This window comes from Bos indicus x Bos taurus, chromosome 1 (assembly GCF_003369695.1).
Source record: "Bos indicus x Bos taurus breed Angus x Brahman F1 hybrid chromosome 1, Bos_hybrid_MaternalHap_v2.0, whole genome shotgun sequence".
NCBI classification, from domain to species: domain Eukaryota; kingdom Metazoa; phylum Chordata; class Mammalia; order Artiodactyla; family Bovidae; genus Bos; species Bos indicus x Bos taurus.
Window position 1 is genome coordinate 127,916,157 of NC_040076.1, and position 23,107 is coordinate 127,939,263.

Here is a 23,107-nt window from a genome sequence, read left to right on the forward strand (position 1 = left end):
AGAATTTTAGATGACTTGTATATTTTTCCTACTTTTCTGCAATTTTAGGTTACTTGCTATAAACATGTGTTGCTCTTATAACTTGAGAATTCTTTTCCTGAAATATAAAAGCCCTAATCAAGCTTTAGTTGATCCTGACAAATTTTTAATTTAGGGCAGGAGATACATACATACATATATATATATATATATATATATATATATATATATATATATGTATATGTTTATTTTCAAGTCAAAGAAGTGAGAAAATCTTCCCCATCTTTTTTTGTGCCAGTGTTGAGCTGATTGGCCCAGTGTTATTTTATGCTGAGGCCAGAGCTGAGCAGTGCCATAACCTGCTGGTTGAAGGGGCTGAAATGCCTACTGGGGGCGCTACTCTGATGAAAGTGAGGCATCATCGTCTAACGCAGTTTTCAGCCATGGCTGCACAAAAGAATCCCCCAGACGCTAACTCCCTGGGCCGGGGCAGGGCCCTGGCATCTGGGTGTTTTTACAGGGTCACCAGGTTATTCCAGTGCATAGTAGGGTTGACAGCCACTGTTCCAACAGCATGGTCCTGAAATGTGAAATCAGTCCTGAATATTCATTGGAAGGACTGATGCTGAAGCTGAAACTCCAATACTTTGGCCACCTGATGCGAAGAACTGACTCATTGGAAAAGACCCTGATGCTGGGAAAGATTGAAGGCAGGAGGAGAAGGGGACGACAGAGGATGAGTGCAGGGAGCCAGTGAGAGGACCTCCACCCATGGCAAAGGTCATGAGGAAGGAGGCTCGACATAGGCAAAGGCGGGATCGAGCCTCAGGAGTCCCCCTGGAAATTCTCGAGCATCTACCCCCATAACCAGAGCCTGCCTACTTTACTACTTTGTGCTCTCACCTATACCTCTGACTTTACGGGGGGCTGTCCCCCACCACCTCTTTCGGAGAAGGAGTTAACTTAGAGCTCCAGTTAATAAAAACTCCTGGGCGTGACAAGAGTGTTTTAACCTACAAACTCCTCTGAAGGTTCTCTAGCCTGCCTGACAGGCTTGTCCGGCCACATGTGATTGCTCACAGCCTCTCAACCATGAGAGGCACGAGATGCTTTAAACCGTCTAAAAACAGGTTCCCTAGAAAAGTTAGAAAACCATTAGTATAAGTATAGTGGGCTGATTAGAAATTGTATTGGTGAAGGGTTTTTCATTTGTTGAGCCAATGTTTGTTGCTAAGACTCCACATCCCCTGACCTTACACACATTAATGAATATATAGAAGAAATAAGTATTAACCTTTGATATAAATCACATTAGACCTTAGGCTAAGTAAATTCTTTCCTTAACTAAAACCCACTACACCCTCACCCTATACGAATGTAACTTTATTTGGGTGGCATCTGTTTTAAGGATAATCACCCCTGGAGAAATAAGTGTTGACTGACCACTGTCACAAGGAGAGGGTCATAAATTGTCAGCAGGCCCCCCTGGCCAGAAGATGATGTAACACCCCTAAGACCTCTGTATACATTTGTATGAAGCACCTGACTTTAATAAAAGTCAGGACTGCTGTCCCTGCGTGACTTTTGTATAACATCTCAGTGTATAAAAACAGACTCTGGAAAATAAAGAATTGGGATCAGTTCCTTGAAAGACTGATCTCCCCATGTCTCTCTCCCTCTCATACTCTGGCTGAGTCTCCATCTGGAGCGCGAAGCCCACCATGCTTACTAATTATGCCTGGGCTTCTAAGATCCGACCGGGGAGGCCTCAGTGTCTCCTCTCCTTCGGGAGAATGGAAGGACACCTGCGGCCTATGTAAGTGGTACAAGCTTCTTGTCCTGAAGTTTTATTGGTTTCCCACGTAAACCAAGCTACTCAGCCTCTTTTCTCCACTGAATTTTCCTGCTGAGCTATCCTCATTCTATTACTCTTTATATCTCTAATTAATATCTAGTTGAAGCTATTGTATCCTGATCCTCCCCGAAGCCGTCTCCCCTTCGAATACCCTGGATCAGCCGGGGCTGGACCCCGGCAGATGAGATGGTTGGATGGCATCACCAACTCAATGGACGTGAGTTTGAGTAAATTCTGGGAGTTGGTGATGGACAGGGAGGCCTGGTGTGCTGCAGTCCATGGGGTTGTAAAGAGTCAGACATGATTGAGGAACTGAACTGAACTGAAACCTGAGCTGGAAAAACTAGGGCCAAGCCTGTTTCTTTGGCAATCAGTTGTGTCATCTTAAGTTAGTTGCTCAGCCTTTCAAATTCCAATTTCCTTCTCTGGAAGCCCAAAGGTCTCTATCTATTTGATCTGCCTCCCAAGGGCATTTGATACATTTTAGAAAGGACTCCATGTGTGTGGCCGCTAACCCTAGCTGGGGATGCTTTGCATTTGGGCTCCTGGGTTCATGATGGAAGCACCCTACCAGACACTGCGAAGATGGGGCCACAGGATGGCTCCTGGGGTCCTGGGCTGAGCTCTGAACCCAGTCCCAATCCCCAGTGGCACCTTAAGCAGGTTTGCGGGGCACTTCCTAGAGGAAGATCCCAGGAAAACCAATCCTTGGCCCTGGCTCTGACACCATATGCCTAGAAAAATGGGCAACTTCCTTTGTCTCAGTTTCTACATCCAAAAAACACTATAACATGTATTGCAAAGATTAGGTGAAATAGGAAATGTGGGGTCCTGATAATGATAGAATATGGAATAAAACCAGAAATAGCAATGACAATGACAACCACATTGAGTAAATTGGCATTGATTTTATGTGTGGATCTGCTAAGTGATTTCATATATTATCTCATGTTTATCTCCCCCATTTTACATATGGGGAAACTGAACTGAAGCTGTGTAGCAAGCCCTCAAAGGTCACGTGTTAAATAGTGGGAAAGCTTCCATGTGAACTGTGACTGCACCACAGGCTCCTGTTATTTATTTGAAATATTTTAACAAGAGTAGCATTTGAAATGGAAAACTGTGGGCATCAAATTTTCATAAGATACCAGAGTATTTGTGTGTGTGTATCTTTACATGTGGGGTGTGATGAGCAGAACACGGGGTTGGAGTTAGCTGGAGCTAAGCTTACCTTCCAGTTTTGATACCTACTGGCTGTATAATTTGGGACAAGCTACTTAACCTCTCAGGGATGTTTCCTCATCCTTAAAACAGAAAACACAATATTGCTTTTATAAAATCAATTGTAGAGATGTGAGACACCGTTTGGAACAGGAAGATTGCACTTCTTGTGTGCCAGCTACTGTTCTAAAGCTCTATATGTACATCAAATCACTTAATTCTGATAAAAACCTTATGAGGTAGATAATACTATTAATAAAATGCATGTTTTATAGACTGGGAAATTGAGGCACAGAGAAGTTAAACAACTTGCTCAAGATTACACAGCTAGTAAGTGGTGGAGCATTTTTAACCACCAAGCTGTGAACCCTGCTGCACACACTTAGCATGCTGAAAAATAGCTAACAAGACTTAGCTACCATTATTATGCACAGCAGTGATTTTCAAACTACTGTTGTAAGTTAGCAGGACCCTTTCATTGAAAATGATCTTAATGGAAATGTGCCTATATATAATACAGTGAAGGTGGAGCTGCTTTGCTTGAAGTAAAGATGAAATCTCCTCCCTCACCCCCAGCCCCTGGTATAGCAGCCCTACATTACTTCTGGGGAAGCTGAGGTTCTGAAGAAACCAGTCTGAAAACCACCAATGCCAACTTTTCGATTCTTTTGTGTCTGTACCCTACCTCCCATTTGTGGTCTTGCCCTACCCCAAGCCCAGGAAGTCAGCAGGCAGAAAACCAAAGACCAGAATATTTCCCAGGTCTCCTCTCATACTCCTGTTTTTCTCCCACACTCGTGGTGGCCGTGGCCATGCCTGACCAGCTGGGACATAACGGGCAGCTGCTAGGAGAGCTGGACGCAAGGCTCACCGGTTTTATCTGAGTTGCAGAGGATGGTTTCCTTCTCAGCTCTCACGCCAGGGCTGGGGCCATGCTTCATCCACATGGTGATGGTGAACTGGTCGGTCAGGTTCTTGGGCACAACTCCATCAGGGATCTTGGCACCCTGCCTGCCATCGAACTTGAAGATCATTTCACTGCTATCCACCAGCAGTCCTATGGTCCAGTTGGTGGCAGCACTGGGGGATGGCAAGAGGTCAATGATGCCAGAGGAAGCTCCTACAGGGGGCGGGGACAGAAAGAACAAAGGGTCATTCCTCCCAGGCCGGGTGTCCTCATGTTCTGTTTTCTGCTCTCAGGGCCACAGTGAACTAATATGCGTACTCACCCAGAGCTAAGAGCTCTGTCCTGAGCTGGGTGACTTGGGGAAAGAAGGGTTAAATGTCATTCTTGCCCAAGTTGCCCATGGCGGCTTGGGGAGGCATCGGTAACTTACAGACAAAAGTATTGCATGTGGGAAAACAGTGCAATTAACCATTATACAAGAAAAAAAGTGCTGAAGGAATTTAGAGAAACGAGATTACCCTGGGGGCTTCGAAAAGCAGGCAAGGTTCCTGGAGAAGGCCAGGGCTTGATTCCAACCGATGGATTCATTCATGCACTTATCCATGCATTAACCTGTCAGCCATTTATCGAGCACCCAGCAGGTGCCAAGACCCCTCCTAGGTGCTGGCAAAGTAAAAGTGAATCAGCGCAGTCCTTGATCTGGAGGAGCTTGGTCCCCACAAATTGATGGACCCCTGGGGTGCAGTGAGACCAGGGCTGTGATGGGGAAAGTTCTAGGTCCTGACCTGGAAGAGCTCGGTCCCCACAAATTGATGGATATCTGGAATGCAGTGAGACCAGGGTTGTGATAGAGGACACACAGCCTGATTCCAAGAGGAGTGTGAATCACTCTGCACTCATCATACTTTTTTCCAATCATTTGTTTAGGCCAAATGGTACAGTGGTTGAGAACATGGGTTCTGAAGTTGGCAGAACTTAAATCTGACGCCTGGTGGTGGCCTGACTTTCTAGCCTCGTGACTGTGAGCAGAGACTTCACTTTTCTGATCCTCCACCCCCTTCTCTGCCACCAGCCCTCCCAGGTGTTGTGGGGACTGGATGAGAGACTGCATCCTGGCTTGGACAGTGTGCTTGGCGCACCATGAATGGAGCTCACTCTACATTAGCTGTAACTCTGCCGTTATTATTAGAGTTGCTATGATTTTTGCTACCACTATGATTCTAGGCTAAGGATAACCCGAGGCAGTGGGAGTGCCATAGGCAGATTTGTGTTTTAGAATAATTACACCAACAGCTTTGTGGAGGGAGGGGCTGAGTGAGCCAGAGGAGCTGACCCAGAAAGTAGGATGGCACAGCCAGGAGGGTAACTGGGCTGCCTTGGCCTTTTCACTGAAGCTCAGGTGGTGCCAGCAGTGCTCTTGGCATCCTTATGCTCTGTAGAGGAGCAGAGCTCAGCTACTCAGGGGATGAGGAAGGTGGAGGGCTTCCTAATTCCAGGGAACAAGAACCAGGGAGTCCAAGGTATGCCAAGGGCAGGGGACCAGGTGTGTGGGGCTCCTTCCTGGCACAGTACCAACCAGGTGGTCATAAATGGGTTTAATGGACAGTGGTGCCATTTGTCAGGGATCGCTGGACTTCTGAATTCTGTGTATCAGAGACTCATCTCACCTGGGGACTGCCACCACAAACATCCCCTAGAGTTGAAATGACCCTTGAAAATTCCTCAGAAAGGTGCAATATTAGAAACTAATGTACTTTGAAAATGTTTCACCCAGCCACTTTTCCCTGTAGCCTTGGAACAGATACCTATTGGTTTGCAATTGAAGGTTGGCTGCGTGAAACATTTGTATCCTTAGAGCCAGCTGCTCTGCTTAGCTGGTGAGAAGCTCACCCTGGGAAAGGCCTCCGGGGAACTGCAGTGTCTGAGATGTAGGGGGTGGAGATTCTGGTCTCTTAATTCACAATCACCCTGTAGCTATGCTTATCAAGGGGAAATGTGGGCAGCGTTGACTGCATTATTAACAAGCATGTTTCTTAGGGATTTTGCATGGTCGCATGCCTGACACATAGTAGGTGCTCCATTAATGTTTATAACTGCCTTTTCTTCTGTAAAATACCTCTGTGAGATGCTTCTGGCCCCTACCCAAAACCCACCGAGCTTATTCACCCAGCCTCTAGTCCACACCCCACATCTCTCATCAATATTTAGAGGCTAAGACTCGGTGATCACAATGCAAGGGGACCAGGGTTCAATCCCTGGTCAGGGGACTAGATCCCACATGCCACAACTAAACTCGCATGACACAACTAAGACCCAGCCAAGTAAATAAACATTAAAAAAGAAATTTTACTTGTTCTCATCCATACTCCTAGAGTCTTACTTGATGTCCATTTTACTTACCCGATAAGCTAGTTCACACTAACATTTTAATGACTAGCAAAGCCTTCAGAGCTATGAACCTCCCTAGGTATTTGAAAGAAAGAAATCTACCAAGGTAGTGGTAGGTAAAGATTTGGGGGTAGTTGGAGGGTGGGACATATGTGGTTTTTGGAATAAGTTCATTTTCCTAGAATCTCCCAGAATAATGCCACCTGGTAACAGCTTCTCTGTCTCATAAGTGAGTTGGTTCAGACACCAGGATTTGTCCAGGATAACAGCTGGTGACTAGGGCTCACAGTGAATGTGTGTTGTTCTTGAAATTTCAGGTGGCCAGGGAGATGCAGGCTGACCATGCAGGGCTCCTGACTTCTAGCTCAAGCCAGTGCCCCCAACACAATCTGGCAGGGCCCAATACAGGGATGTGTGTTTGGCCGTTACCAAGGTCAGCTTTTCCACCACACAGAGCCAGAGACTTGCACACCAGGGAACCAGGATGACATTGACATGGCTTAAAACTCCACTTCTTGAGCTTCCCTTTTGATCGAGGACCTTACTTTGGTTAAGGAGCCAATGTTCCTGCAGAATTCACTAGTCATTTAGGTTACTGAAAGAGCTGATTGCTAATTTTCCCCAAAGCAAGGTTGGATAGAGGGAGGGAGGTTTAGAGCAAGGATGAGGTGGAGGATGATGGAGAGAAAACAGAAAGAGAAGGTTAGGAGGAACAATTGGTTACATGTCATTTTATGTATGTGTATTTAAGGAACTTTACTTTTCATAGTTACAGACCTTTATTATTTTTTTTTGACATTGATTTACAATGTTATGTTAGTTTCTGCTGTACAGCAAAATGATTCAGTTATCCATATGTATATATTATTTTTTATATTCTTTTCCATGGTTTATCACAAGATATTGAATGTAGTTCCCTGCGCCACACAGTAGGATCTTGCTTATCCATCCTATATGTAGTAGTTTATTTCTGCTAAACCCAGACGCCCACTCTGTCCCTTCTCCACACCCTCTGCTCCTTGGCAAGTGCGAGTCTGTTTTCTATGTCTGGGAGTCTGTTTCTATTTTGTAGATAAGTTTCTTTGTGTTAGGTTCCACAAATAAGTGATATCATCTGATATTTGTCCTTCTCTGTCTGACTTACTTTACTTAGTGTGACAGTCTCTAGGTCGATCCATGTTCCCGCAAATGGCTATAGTGCTGTTAAGAGTATAGGGGTGCATGTATCTTTTGAATTATACTTTCAACAGACATTTATTCTCATTTCCCTTGGAACATTTTATTGGGCACTGAGTGGGTCTAGACTTAAGTACGTCAATGCTTTTTCTTAGTTATTCATCTAAGTGGTGGATATTATTATGATTCCAGTTTACAGGAAGAAATCCGAGGCTCAGCAAGCCCAGGATCACAGCCAGCGAGTGAGTGGACTTGTCATCAGAACTTGCCAGCCCCAAAGCCCACACTCCCCACCGCACCACCTCAATCAACCTGGAGGAAGATCTTATCATCTCCTGCACATTCAAAACAAAATGGAAGTATAGTGACTTACAATATTATGTTAGTTTCAGGTGTATAGCAAAGTGATTTGGTTACACATATATATGTATGTATCGATACACTTTTTTCGATTCTTCTCCATTTTAGTTTATTACAAGATAGTGAATATAGCTCCCTTTGCTATACTGTAAAACCCTGCTGTTATCTATTTTATATATGGTAGTGTACATCTGTTAATTCCATTTCCCCGAATTATCCGCTCCCAACCTCCTGTACATTTACAGACATGGAAACTGAGGCCCAGAAAGGAGAAATGACTTGACCAGGATCACACAGCCACACAGCTAGTTAGAGGCAGGCCCAGCTATCAGACACCTGGTGATATTCTTTCTACCATACAGCACAGTGTCCTGCCAAGCTCAGCCCAGAGCCCAGGACCCATCTCCCTGTACAGGTGGCTGTCCACAGAACGGCATGTGCCCTGGCAAGGCCACCGATGTCATCCTTGATGAGGGAAATAGCATGTCACTCTGCCCAGCCCACAGATGTTGCCTCCAGGAAAGCATGACACTGTGTTTCACTAGATGGTGCAGACTTCCACAGACTTAACTGATTATATTTCATTTTTCTAGGGGCTTCTCAGATGGCTCAGTGGTAAGGAATCCACCTGCCAATGCAAGAGGCTTGGGTTTGATCCCTGTGTCAGGAAGATCCCCTGGAGGTGGACATGGCAACCCATTCCAATATCCTTCCTGGAGACTCCACGGACAGTGTCTAGTGGGCTATAGTCCATGGGACTGCAGAGTCAGACATGACCTAGTGACTGAGCAACAATTTCATTTTCTGGTGCACTTAAATAAAATGAGAGGGATTTCCTTTTTCCTAAAGTTCTCTCTCCTCTCCCCAAGGTATCCCATGGAAAGCAGTGGGTAAACAGGATGCATAACTTGCAAAGATAGTGTGGCATTGTCTGCATGTCAGGGTGTATTTAAGATGCAAAAGTCCCTGGGACCCACTGGGCTACTGAGAGCTCATACTAGTCTGGTGCACAGAAACTGTGGCCTGAGTGTAAGGGGCTTGTAACCAGAAATGAAGTCTGCTTTGAGGTCTCTGAACCCTATCAAGGTGGAGAAGCCTTGCCGAGCCAGCAAGTAGATAAAGACGGGTGAGTTAGGCAGATTTCAGGACACACAGTGGAGTGAGAGCCCACAAGGGGCCTGGGGGCAGGGGTCACCATCTGGGTCTTTTCTTTTTTAATATTTACTTATTTATTTGGCTGTACTGGGTCTTAGTTCTGGCACATGGGGTCTTTAGTTGTGGCACATGGGATCTAGTTCCCTGACCAGGAATCGAAGCAAGAACCCCTGCAATGGGAGCAGGGAGTCTTAGCCACTGGACCACCAGGGAAGTCCCTGGACCTCTTAACTGTAGGGTTTGTGTGCTGTTCTGGATGGCCTTGGTGAAGGCAGAGTGCCCTCAGCATTTCAAGTGGGCCTGCGGCCATGGTGACAGACGTGGAGCCTTAGTCATGCCTCCTTATGGTCCACAATGGGATGCAGAAAGGGATGGGAGAAGTGGAGGATCTCAGGGAAGAGGAACCATTGTAATCGAGGACACAGGCCTCATTTTGTAGCACCTTCCATGATTAGCAGCATCAACTCCATATTATTTCATTACATGCTTATATTATGTCTTAGTTATGCCAGGCACTGTGGTGGGAATACAGCAATGAACCATGCAGCAATGGGCCCTACCTCTAGAGACCCAATGGAAAGTCTTTTATTTTTGGTGGGTGGAATAGTTCATTGGTAGAAACCCACTTCAGTACTCTTGCCTGGAAAATCCCATGGATGGAAGAGCCTGGAAGGCTGCAGTCCATGGGGTTGCTGAGGGTCAGACACGACTGAGCAACTTCACTTTCACTTTTCGCTTTCATGCATTGGAGAAGGAAATGGCAACCCACTCCAGTGTTCTTGCCTGGAGAATCCCAGGGACGGGGGAGCCTGGTGGGCTGCCATCTATGGGGTCGCACAGAGTCAGACACGACTGAAGTGACTTAGCAGCAGCAGCAGAGAGTCTTGGGGGAAGCCAGGGAGGCCCTCTTGACAAAGGCCATACTTGAACTGCATGAACTGCATGATGGTAGAAAGCATTCTTCTGTTCTTAACATGCTTCAATGACCCACTGATCACACTTGGCTGTGTGTGTGTCACTTGCTCTGACCAAGAAAATGTGAATGCAAATGACATGTGTCACTTTAGGGCAGAAAATTTATGAGCCAGTCCAAGGTTCACCACATATATTTTTTCCATCTGCCATGAGATCAACAATATTCTAGATAGAGACTATTCTGTTAGCCTGGATCGTGGTGGGAAACCAACATGGAACAGAGCGACAGTCAACCCAAGAAGGACATGTGATAGGAATGGAAATTAACTTTGTTATTTTAAGCCTATAGACTTTAAGCCTATAGACTTTGGCATCATTTGTTACCACAGCCTAACTTGCCCTGTCCTGACTGATAATGTGCATAAATGACTGACATCAGTGGCTACCATAACCACTTTTCTATCTGCATACCTTCTGCATGGAGGTGGAGGACTTCTTGATGTCCTTTCCAAAGCTCACAGCCTATTGATCCTACCATCAGATGGACTAAGTTTTTTACATGACTGTCTTCACCTTGAACTATTAAGTGGTCTTATTAACTTCTAGATAACCTCACGAATGAAAGCATTTGGACACTGAACAAATATTTGCTGAATTAAAAATAAGCAAATGAGGACTTCCCTGGTGGTCTAGTAGTTAAGAATCTGCCTGTCAGTGTAGGGCACATGGGTTTGATCCCAGGTCTGGGAAGATCACACTGCTGCGGGTCAACTAAGCCCGTGTGCTACAACCACTGAAGCCCGCATACTCTAGAGCCTGTGCTCTGCAACAAGAGAAGCCACCACAAATGAGACGCCCATGAACTGCAACTAAACAGTAGCCCCTATTTGTCACAACTATAGAAAGCCTATGCAGCAAAAAAGATACAGTGCAGTCAAAATAAGTAAGTAAATTAAATAAGCAAGAAAGCTGAACTTTCCTTTAAAAAAATTAATGAATGAATGAATAGATTCTCTATGAAAATCTCCTGTGCTCACAAGTGTATGAATTCTGAGAACAGCTCACTGTCTGATGATATGAGCTGGTCTGATGGATCCATTTCTTGATTTAACAGCAGGCTCTCACACTGCAGCCTTTCCTTCAACAGGACATGTCCTCAGAGCTCTTGACTGCACACCAGAGCAGCTGACCCCGAGTGTCATATGGGGAGATGCTGGACAGATGCCAGGAGCCTGTGGTTTCAGGAAGGAGCAGTCCTGGCCTCAGGGCTCCAAGAGACGTGTGTGTCACAAACTGCTTTGCTGCTTATTGTAATATGCAGTGACTCAGGGCCATGGAAGCAGGCCTTTTCTTAGGCTTGGGCTAACGTCAAATTGAATTTGGTCAGGAAGCCTCACTGGGGCCTCATTGTACATTTCATTCTCAAGGCAGTTGTATGACACTTCACCTTGGGAAAACCTGGGACTGAGATGGCAGAGTTCTTATCTTGACTTTCTGAATCCAGAGGAAGTTATAAGCAGCTTGTCCAGCTTCCCCACGAGGCCTGGCTTCACATACAGGAAGGTCACTGGGGGACCGTGTTAGGCTAAATTTGTTCCTGCAAGTGGAAAGGGACACAGGCGCAGGAGCTTGTATCATGTTTTACAAAGTCTCAGCGCGCAAACCTCAGGCAGCAATATGGCTTATGTCTGGTGCTCCCTTGGAAACAAAGAGGCTTTTTTCTGGTGCTTTTGCACCTGCCAGGTACTTCCTGACAGTGGCTCTGCCTGGCTGCTGTCTGATGGCTCCTTATTCAGGGATGCCATCACTGCTCCTTGTGAATGATGCTGCAGAAAGAGGAAGCAGGTGGGCACTGATCAGACCTCTCTCAGAGTGGGAGACAGCCTTGCCTGGGCTACTGCACAAGGACAGTGTCACAGAAGCAATGTCAGAATTTAAAAGCACCCGGGAGCCCTCCAGCACTGCTTCTGATAGCAGAGATGGCAGGCAAATATTGACTTAAGGAAAGGGTTTGGAATGGTAAAGGAGAGAGAGGTTCTAGCAGGAAAAAAAAATCATGAACAAAGGCATAGGGATGGGAATGAGCTGGGGATGGTGACAAATGGAATACTCTGGCCCAGAAGAGGCAGCACACTGGGAAGAAATGGGCTCTAACAATGGACCAGTGGGATGGTGGCAGGTCCTCGGGAGCTCGGGAGGGTGGGGAGTCATTCTAGAGTTGGGCACCCACACCTGGCTGTTTCACAGATATTTATCATCACTGTCCCCTAAATCCACCCTTGCCTGGAATTTCTAGTTCTGGTTGGTGGCACTCTCATCCAGTTAGATGCTCACATTAGAATCTTCTAAGATTCCTTGTTTTTCACTGCTTGTAAAGGGCATTTTTACAAGAGCTGTTTGGAATACTTAGGTTGTGCTGTTTTCCCCAATCTCCTGCACTATTCTAGAAAAACCTGCCTTCCCACGGGCCCTCCTTTGAGCCTGGCAACATGATAAATGGGGCACTGTGCTACCCAAGCAGGGCATACTGCACATCCAGTTCTCAATCAATGGTTGACCCTTACCGATTTTGCCTCCTAAACCTGTCTTAGGTTCATCCCTACTGCAACTCCCCCAGTTCAGAAATCATTATCTCTTGCTTAGACTATGGCCATAACATCCTAATTGGTCTCCCTGTTACTATCCAAAGTCAATGAAGATATGTAGAATGAAACTGGGGCTTAAAGTGTCAATGAAGATATGTAGAATGAACACTGGGGCTTAAAGTGTCACGGTAGCCCTCTGGCTGGGAAACCCTGCCAGCAGCTTGTTGACAAGCCAGGGAAAATGCAAAGAAGCTTGTCTTCAGAACCTAAGGAGCCCCACTTAAGTCAGGAATCACAACCCAGGCTCCGCTTTAGAAGAGATCTGGTCTACCTTTCCCTCACAGTCTGGAGAGAGCGTGGGGCCCAAGGAAGCAGACCTAACATGGATGGGCATGTGTCTCACTCATTTGCTTCTGTCTTTTCTCCTCTGTAGATTCAAGAGGCAGATTCCTGATCTGGAGGCAGGAATGCCCCCCCCCCCAACAGGCTTACTCGGGGTTCCCAGAAGTGCACACCAGGAAGTGTAAGTGAGGACTATACAGTCCATGGAACTCTCCAGGCCAGAATACTGGAGTGGGTAGCCTATCCCTTCGCCAGGGGATCTTCCCAATCCAGGGATCGAACCCAGGTCTCCCACATGGCAGGCAGATTCTTTCCAGCTGAGCTTGACAAAGGTCGCTCCCAGTACTAGATAAGCTTGCATCTCAGGGTAAAGTGCTTTCCTGTCTGATTGAACCTGCCTTCCTGCCAGGTGAGGCTGGCAGCCCAGAGGAGTGAGCTATATTAACAACCAGATGCAATTTTGCTCTAAAGTTTCTTCCCTTGAAAAATCCTCTCCTTCTCTCCATCTCCTGTTCTCCCCCCAGCAACATTCAGAATCAAATCACCTGTGTGTGCCCTTGGGCTCATCTGATCTTTAACAAGTTGACTCCATCATCTCCTAACCTGGAGGAGTTGAGGAAATGACTGTAACCTGCGGTGGCGTGGGGTTGAGCTGACTTATAATTCAGGTGCACAGGGAGCAAGATGGGATATTCATTCGAAATGAGATGTTGGCGGAGACGGCTTCTCTGTGCGTGGAGTAAAGAGCACCGGAGGCAGCTTTCTCAGTACTGCGGGCTGCTGATGGGCATTTTTACAAGAGCTGTTTGGAATACTTAGGCTGTGCTGTTTTCCCCAATCTCCTGCATCATTCTAGAAAAACCTGCCTTCCCATGGGCCCTCCTTCCAGCCTGGCAACATGATAAATGGGGCACTGTGCTACCCAAGCAGGGCATACTGCACATCCAGTTCTCAAATTGTCACTTGGTCCTTGGGCAAGAGCTGCGTGCATGAAGCTGTGAGTGTGTGCCTGTGTATGTACCTGTGTTTTCATTGTGTGATGTGTGTACCTGTGTGTTGTGGATGTGTGTACCTCTGTGTGCGCGTGTGTGTACTTGTGTGCACTGTGCACCTAAGTGTGCATGTGTGTGTGCCTGTGCCTACTTTGTGTGCCCGTGTGCATCTGTGTGTGAATGTGTGTGTCCTTCTGTGCATGTGTGTACCTTGTGTGCATGTGTGCACTTTGTGTGCCTGTGTGTACCTTGTGTGCACCTTGTGTGTGTGTGCACATAAGTGTGTGTGCATGTGTGTGTCAGTGGTGAGGGAGGAAAACTTTTGCAAAGACAGCAGTGGACGGGCCCCCAGTGGAGGGGTGCAGGCTGTGTTCAGGAAGTTACATCTTCCGTGGGTGATGGAGTTACCCCCAAGTACAGGCTCCGTCTTAAGACTAAGCTCTTTCTGAGCTGCCCACAGTCCGGCTGGAGAGGCTGTGTGAGGGCCTGAATAGTCTCTGAGAGAACAAGAAAGAAATGAAATATACATGGTGGGGAGGAAAGAGGGCCATCAACACACCCACGGTCTGGTTTACCAAGCACATGGGACCGTTCCCACCGTACTGTGTCTTATTCTGCACTTGACTTGAGAGATTTACATTCCAGCTCCAGAGGCCTGGCCCAGCGTCACAGATCCAGAGCCAAAGAGCCCTTCCCTCCCATAGACCTACTTTCAAAGCCTGCCTCTGTCACTCCCTGTGTGACCTTAAACATAATTTTTCCTCTCTGGGCGTCTAATTGTCCATGTTTAAAACTGGATGAATGAGACCCTCCTCAGTGTGAATTAGGGTAGGGCATGTGAAGCACACTGGAGAAGGGAATGGCAACCCACCCCAGATTTCTTACCTGGAGAATCACATGGACAGAGGAGCCTGGTGGGCTATAGTCCATAGGGTCGCAAAGAGTCGGACAAGACTGGATGACTAACACACACACGCGTGAGGTGCACACAGCAGGTGCTCAATAAAGCTAAGCTTCCTCGGGTAGAACCTGCATCACCCTGGCTCCCAGTTCCGGCCTGCTTCCTTCTTGGGGCACCATGTCTCAGCACACTGACAGCCGGCCCTCTGTCCCCTACACTTGGATCCTTCACATTCCCCATCTTTCCTCCCAGCCTAGCTCTTCTCCAGCGTGGCCATCCAGGCCCGGCTTCATCAGCATGTGACCTGAACAGTCACATGGGGCCCCCAGCTTGGTTTCATGCTTTGCTGTTTCTGCCTTAAAATTCTTCATAATTTTGGAACAAAGGTCAAGCACTTTCATTTGCAGTAAGCCCTCGTGTGCCATAGCTGGTTCCGGAGGAGGAGACCCACCTCTCCCTGAGAGGCTGGCACCACCCTTCACACTGGCCCCTGGGAAGGCACTTCTCTGAAATCAACACAGTACAAGGGAACCGTGTTCCTTCAGGTCCCAGCTAGGTGCTCTTCCACTCCTGGTGCTGTGTCTACATGTGTGTGCCTGTGTGTGTACACAGGAACATAATGTCCCTATGTTATTGATGAAGAATAGAGGCTTTGTCGCAGCACTTGCCCACAGCCTTAGAGTTGGTACATGGTGGGGTCTGATCAGGTGTGGTTGGTGCTGAAAGCTGAGCTTTCCAACCCTTTAACCCAGGGGTCCCCAACCTCTGGGGTCTAGTGCCTGATGATCGGGGGTGGGGCTGATGTAATAATAATAGAATAAAGTGCACAGTTAATGTAATGCGCTTGAATCCTCCTGAAACCAACCCCACCTCTGGTCCGTGGAAAAACTGTCTTCCATGAATCTAAAAAGGCATGATACAAATGAAGTTACTGACAAAACAGGAAGAGGTTCACAGCCTTAGAGAACAAACTTATGGTTGCCAGGGGGGAAGAAAGGGGAAAAGGGATAGTTAGAGAGTTTGGGATGCATATGTACACACTGCTGTATTTACAATGGATAACCAAGAAGGCCTACTGTATAGCACAGGAACTCTGCTCAATGTTACGTGGCAGCCAGAATGGGCGGGGAGTTTGGAGGAGAAGGGATGTGTGTATGTGTATGGTTGAGTCCCTTTGCTGTTCACCGGAAACTATCAAACATTGCTTGTTAATCAGCTGTGTGTAGTTGCTTTAGTCGTGTCTGAATCTTTGCAACCCTGTGGACCACAGCCCACCAGGCTTCTGTCCATGGGATTTTCCAGGCAAGAATACTGGAGTGACTTGCCACACCCTCCTCCAGGGGATCTTTCTGACCCAAAGACCAAACCCCCATCTCTTAGGTATCCTGCATTGGCAGGTGGGTTCTTTACCACTAGCACCACCTGGAAAGCCTGTTAATTGGCTATGCCCCAATACAAAAGTGGAGAAGGCAATGGCACCCCACTCCAGTAGTCTTGCCTGGAAAATCCCATGGACGGAGGAGCCTGGTAGGCTGCAGTCCATGAGGTCACTAAGAGTCGAACATGACTGAGCGACTTCACTTTCACTTTTCACTTTCATGCACTGGAGAAGGAAATGGCAACCCACTCCAGTGTTCTTGCCTGGAGAATCCCAGGGATGAGGGAGCCTGGTAGGCTGTTGTCTATGGGGTTGGACAGAGTCAGACATGACTGAAGCGACAGCAGCAGCAATACAAAATTAAAAACTTAAAAAAACTGTCTTCCATGAAACCGGTCCCTAGTGCCAAAAGGTTGGGCATTGCTGATTTAACCATAATAAGTAAACTTAATATTCATCCAGGGGTCACATGTGCCAGTGCAGTGGGGAGCGGCTGATTCTTTCATAATATAGTAAGATACGCTTTGTATATATTGTTTAAAACAATGAATTAAAAAATAACCCAAACAGGGAAGCCTACCACATAATTTCTGAAGGGACTTCTCAGAGTAGGTCTCCCGGTCACAGCCCTTCCCAATGTAGTTGGTCTGCAGCTCCGTGGTGATCTGGATGGAGGACACGGCCCCATCGCACGTCTCCAGGTGGATGCTGGGGAACAGGGGCACGCTCCCTGAGCCAGGCTGGTACTCAATCCTCTTGGTCCAGTCTGAGTAAACAAGGAAAGAGTGACCGTCAGTCAGGTGCAGACAGTTCTGCTGTAACATGTGCTTTGAAAATGTACATTTGTTCCAACACAATTGGTACCTTTGGAGAAGGAAATGGCAACCTACTTCGGTCTTCTTGCGTGGAGAATCCCATGGACAAAGGATAGGCCTAGCAGGCTATAGTCCATGGGTTCGCAAGAGTCAGGCAGACTTAGCGACTAAACCACCACAATCGATATATTAGGAAATGATTCGAGGATAACGGGGATTTCACATTTACTTATGCAAGATTTTGTCCCCAAGAAACACTAGATGAATTCAGAAATCCACACCTGGCTGAGCTAAGCCACATAGGAAGGCACAAAACAGGCCCACATACAGACCTCAAAACATCTACCAGCTACTCCACTCGCCATGTGTAATGAGCCACACCTGCCTGCAATGCAGTTACAGCTTTCTATGTCATTCAGAAAACGCTCTTCACAATAATGCATCAGCTTCAACCCTTCCTATATCCACCACCACAAGCAAACCTCAGGTCTCTTCAAGGCAAGGTACCGTATGTACTGTAGTACTTATATATTTCTTAATCATTTAACCTGTGTAAAACTGTGCTGGTGTTGTTTTTGTGTGTGTGTCTTTTTTTTTCAAATAAGGTTGGCTTTTAATTTATTTCATTATTATCTTTGACTATGCTGGGCCTTTCTTCCTGTGCATGGGCTTTCCCTAGTTGTGGTGAAGGGGTGGTGTCTACCATCTAGTTGCCATATGCAGGCCTCTCACAGCAGTGGCTTCTCTTGTTGCAGAGCACAGGCTCTAGAACTCTGGTTTAATAGTGGTGCACTGGCTTATTGCCCTGGGGGATGTGGGATCTTCTAGGACCAGGGATTGAACTCATGTCCCCTGCCTTGGCAGGTGCGCTCCCAACCACTGGACCACCAGGGAAGTCCCTTTGTCTCTTTTTATGCATCACTGAGTCAGACACGACTGAGTGACTGAACTGAATTTAACTGAACTGATGATGTTTTTGATTGTTGAGTCCCTCGTCCCATTTTCCCCAGCAAGTTGATTTTCAGGAATGCATACACCTTGCCACAAGCAAACAAACAAACAAAAAAAGAGGCCAAGATAATTCAGGACTCCATGAGGCCATGGGGTTAGGCACAATGATTCCTTCCCTTTCAGGACTGTGACTTAAGTAGGGCTGATGGTCTTATCCCTGCATTTTAGTGGAAAAATAACTTGGAGACATCAAAGTGTGGGAGAGGAACAAAATCACAATCAAAATGACACTACACAAAAAAAGAGCAATCAACAAAAATAAACACTGAGAGTGAGTGTACACAAGAACTGATTGAAACAACAAGAGTGGAGAGTCAGAGTCTAGGCAAGGCCATGCTCACGGTGACTGGCAACAGCACTTGCTGACAATGATGCCTGCCTGAGAAGTCTGCGTAGGCCTGAGCCAGACCTGTGGGTAGAAGTCTGAATCATCAAGGAACATGAGTTGTGGATACTATTTTATATGACTCTCAAACATTTGTCACATTGCTAGGTGGTATCTCTTTTTTAAAAAGTTTTTTTATGTGAAACATTTTTAAAAAGTTTTTTATATGAACCATTTTGAAAAAGTCTTTGTTGAATTTGTTACAATATTGCTTCTATTTTATGTTTTGGTTTTTTGTCTGGAGGCATGTGGGATTTTAGCTCCCGGACCAGGGTTGAACCTGTACCCCATTCATTGGGAGGCAAAGTCTTAACCACTGACCAGGGAAGTCCCTGGATGGTGTCTTTATGCCGAGGTAAAAATGAAAATCTATGGATTGCCTGCCTCACCCTTGGGAAACTCAGAAAGTCTTGCATTTAGGATCATTCATCAGCCACCAAGGGGCTTCCTGAAAATACCCATTGGCCATTGGCTGCCATCTTGAGGAAACCAGCAGAGTGAAAGGGCTGAGCTTAGGGACAGAGGGCTTTGTTCAGTGAGCAAACGTATGTTTGAGCTTCTTATGCCCCCAGCTTTGCTTTGAGCATCACAGATACAGCAATGAAGGAATCTGAAAGGGTCCCTGCCTTGTGGAGCTGAGAGAGAGACAAGCAATGGATACGCCATGCTGTCCTATCGCGGAGGGTAAGTGCTATGAAAGGAAAAGTGGTGACCTCTAGAGAGGAACTTCTTCAGATGGAGAGAGTTCCTGCCTGAGCTGACGCCTGAATGTCAAGGATGAAAGCCCATGGGGAGCCTCAGAGAAACTTGTTTGAAGTAAAGGCAGCAACGATCTTGGCTTGACTCCATCAGGTCAGGAAGTTCTTGGGCAGGTTATTGAAGGTCTCCAAGCCTCAGGCACCTTATCAGTGAAGTGGGGCAACCATGTGGGCCTGGCATGCAGTAGGGCTCCAATCCTTGTTATTCCTTCCCCAGAGAGGAAAGGAGATGCTCACACCCCCTGCACATTCCACATAACCCGGCAATCTGGGTTTAGCTCTGAACCCCCATGATAACCAACCACCTTTAATGTATTTTTTGGAGTCATGAGCAAAGATTTAACACCACGTTGTGAGGTTTCTCACCAGGAACTTGCTATGGGATGATTTTTGTTTGTTTTTAAATGAAATTTTATTGGCGTATACTTGCTTAACAATGTTTCCACTGTACAGCAAAGTGAATGAGCCATACATATACATATATTCACTCCTTTTTGGATTTTCTTCCCATTGAAAGGATGTTTAGATGACAATGACTATAGGTAAAAGAGAATCTACCCAATTATATGTCTTCTCTCAGAGCCCCCAGGAGCTGTGTCTGGAATGGCCCATTACCTCCTGGAGGATAAGACCATGGAGTTGCTATAGCCCATGTGGCCCCAGGTCAATCTAAAGGACAAATCACTGGCAGACAGGAGGGCTTTTTGTCTGATATATCTGAAAGTCACCGTGCTGTAAGCAGCAGTCCACACATGACCAGGCTCGTCTCAACCTAGGTTCAAAATATCGCATACCATTGTGCGTTCAGTCATGCGATTTCTTCTGCATGGAGCTCCTTTCCTGTTCCTGTCTGTCTGTTACCTCTACCACATAACTTTCAGAATATCTCCAGTCTGGATAGAAACCTTCCTCTGTGCCCTCACAGCATTCTCAACAGTAGAGTCCAAGCTGATGGTAACTCTGAATCCCTGCACGATGCCCTGCACAGGGCAGATACTCACTAGACAGTGGGAGAAAGCATGAATGGATCCTGTAGGATGTCATTGGAATGACCCATTTGTGTGCCTTCCCCTTCTTGTAACTAGGAACTCTTTAAAGGCAGGAATTGTGAGTTTACTTTTGATCCCTCCACACCAAACTGTAAGCCCAGGAAATATTTTCCAGGTGGATCTGGGGGGCCCCAGAAACCTAACCTTGACTTCAGCCCTGGCAGCCTTTCTTGAGCCACAGACAGAACCCATAGCCTATTTGTAGCTTATCTGGTACTTTCCCTGTCTGCCCCTACTCTCGTCCTACAGAAACAACCATTCCAACAGAAGCCATCACATGTTTGCTTCTCTTTGTTCTCAAAGGCACTTGGTCCAGAAATGATATGGAAGAATATTTCCCCAGTAACAAGACATGGTATCAAGGAAGAGGCTGCTCTCCTTCCCTTCCTCACTCCTGTCTCTCTGTATCATCCTTCTCTTTAGAGATGCAATTTAAAAAGATCAGAGAAATGGTTCTGTGGAGGGTGCCCATGGTATGGCCCTATATCACCAGTTCTTGAGTCTCTCCTGCTAGTGGGTGAGAGATTCCTCATAATATCTACTTCTGGAAGCCCAAGACATCCCTGGTATTGGTGTTCTGTGGGGGCCGTGGGCATCTCTTTCTCATCCAGATATGTTAGTGGTTATCTTTGATGAGAAATTCCAGCTCAAGTCTTTTTAGGAGTGTAAGTACCAGAGCAAATAAATAACAAGGCTGTATATTGTCACCCTGCTTATTTAACTTATATGCAGAGTACATCATGTGAAATGTCAGGCTGGATGAAGCACAAATTGGAATCAAGATTGCTGGGAGAAATATCAATAACCTCAGATATGCAGATGACACCACCCTTATGGCAGAAAGAGAAGAGGAATTAAAGAACCTCTTGATGAAAGTGAAAGAAGAGAGTGAAAAAGTTGGCTTAAAGCTCAACAAATCCGGTCCCATTGCTGCTGCTGCTGTGTCACTTCAGTCGTGTCCGACTCTGTGTGACCCCATAGATGGCAGCCCACCAGGCCCCCCATCCCTGGGATTCTCCAGGCAAGAACACTGGAGTGGGTTGCCATTTCCTTCTCCAATGCATGAAAGTGAAAAGTGAAAGTGAAGTTGCTCAGTCGTGTCCGACTCTAGCGACCCCATGGACTGCAGCCTACCAGGCTCCTCCGTCCATGGGAGTTTCTAGGCAAAAGTACTGGAGTGGGGTGCCATTGCCTTCTCTGCTGGTCCCATTATGTCATGACAAATAGATGGGGAAACCATGGAAATAGTGACAGACTTTATTTCCTTGGGTTCCAAAATCATTGCAGACGGTGACTGCAGCCATGAAATTAAAAAACGCTTGCTCCTTGGAAGAAAAGCTATGACAAACCTAGACAGCATATTAAAAAGCAGAGACATTGCTTTGCCAACAAAGGTCTATCTAGTCAAAGCTGTGGTTTTTCCAGTAGTCATGTATGGATGTGAGAGTTGGACCATAAGGAAAGCTGAGTGCCAAAGAATTGATGCTTTTGAACTACGGTGTCGGAGAAGACTCTTGAAAGTCCCTTGGACAGCAAGGGGATCAAACCAGTCAATCTTAAAGAAATCAGTCCTGAATATTCATTGGAAGGACTGATGCTGAAGCTGAAACTCCAATACTTTGGCCACCTGATGCAAAGACCTGACTCATTGGAAAAGACCCTGATGCTGAGAAAGATTGAAGGCAGGAGGAGAAGGGGATGGCAGAGGATGAGATGGTTGAATGGTATCACTGACTCGATGGACATTAGTTTGAGCAAGCTTCTGAAGTTGGTGAAGGGAAGCCTGGCGTGCTGCAGTCCATGGGGTCACAAAAAGTCGGACACAAGTGAGTGACTGAACTGAACTAAAATAGTGGAGACAGAGTCCTAGCAAAGTTTTCAGTCCTTTTGCTGCCTTTGGTTAAGGGGGCAAGGCCCTTTCCAAGGAGAAATCAGGGAGAAAAGATCTTGAAGAACATCACACCTGCCAGTAGCTTTTGTGATCTCATGAGGCGTGTTTTTGAGGGTTTATGGAGAGCAGACAAACTGCAACCATATCGTAAAAGAAATCAATGAAGCTTTCTGAGTGTAGCATCCTTGACGTAGTGGGAAGCTCACACAAACATCTTTCATTTTTCAAGAAAGGGCGGGGGTTTAAGAGAGCAAAAGGCAAGTCATCAAACTCAGTGTTTGCCACATGAAATATCTATTCATTCTCATTTTCTGGAGGGTAGAATGGCAAGATGTCTAAAAGTATGACCTCCAAATTCAGGGTGCCTGGATTCAGATTCCAGCCTTCTCACTTCCTGCGTGGACTCCGAGTAAACCACTTACCCACCTTGAGCCTGAATAAAAGTAGCACCTACCACCAGGATCTGGGGAGATTAAATGCTGAATCATTTCAGCCTCAAACACAATGGACACATTCATCAGATATGGTATTAATGTTAATTGATCATGTATTCAATAACATTTATTGCAGGAAATAAGAGGACATACAATTAATAGCATCTACAAGATGCTAGGTGCTTTGACATCGGTTCTTTCATTTAATCCTCCCAGCGACCCAGTGAGTGGGTGTTACTATCTTAATAGTGCACATGGCAAAACTGTGGCTGAGAGTTGGTGTGACTTGCTCAAGGCTGTCTAGTTCTTTTACAATAACTCCTCTATGATTCCGAGGATTTGCTGGGACTGAGAATGGCAATTTTTACAGATTCATCTTTGAATATTCAATTTACACTGATAAATTTTTTTTAATGATAATTTCTGATGATGGTAAAGGATCAAGGAATATTGTCAGTTTCATCAATGCTTGACCTTGGGGGCAGTTGTAGGGGTCGAGGGGCTGCTTTGATACTGTAGACTTGAAGAAATCTGGGTTTGAATCTCATCTCACCCAAATTCGGGTCATATGACCTTTGCGAAGCAGTTATCTTTGGGCCTCTGTGGCCTC

General features: G+C 46.3%; 1 protein-coding gene across 2 annotated transcripts in view; it reads right to left on the reverse strand.

Moving 5' to 3' along the window:
* The window catches only part of CLSTN2 (calsyntenin 2), a 725,154-nt gene that overhangs the window by 106,224 nt on the left and 595,823 nt on the right, over nucleotides 1-23,107 (reverse strand). For both annotated transcript variants that reach the window (XM_027544855.1, XM_027544864.1), the window contains exons 6-7: nucleotides 16,735-16,920; nucleotides 3,927-4,175 (exon numbers count right to left, since the gene is read on the reverse strand). In XM_027544855.1, coding sequence (XP_027400656.1) covers nucleotides 3,927-4,175; nucleotides 16,735-16,920 — 435 coding nt within the window. The remainder of the gene's footprint in view (nucleotides 1-3,926; nucleotides 4,176-16,734; nucleotides 16,921-23,107) is intronic.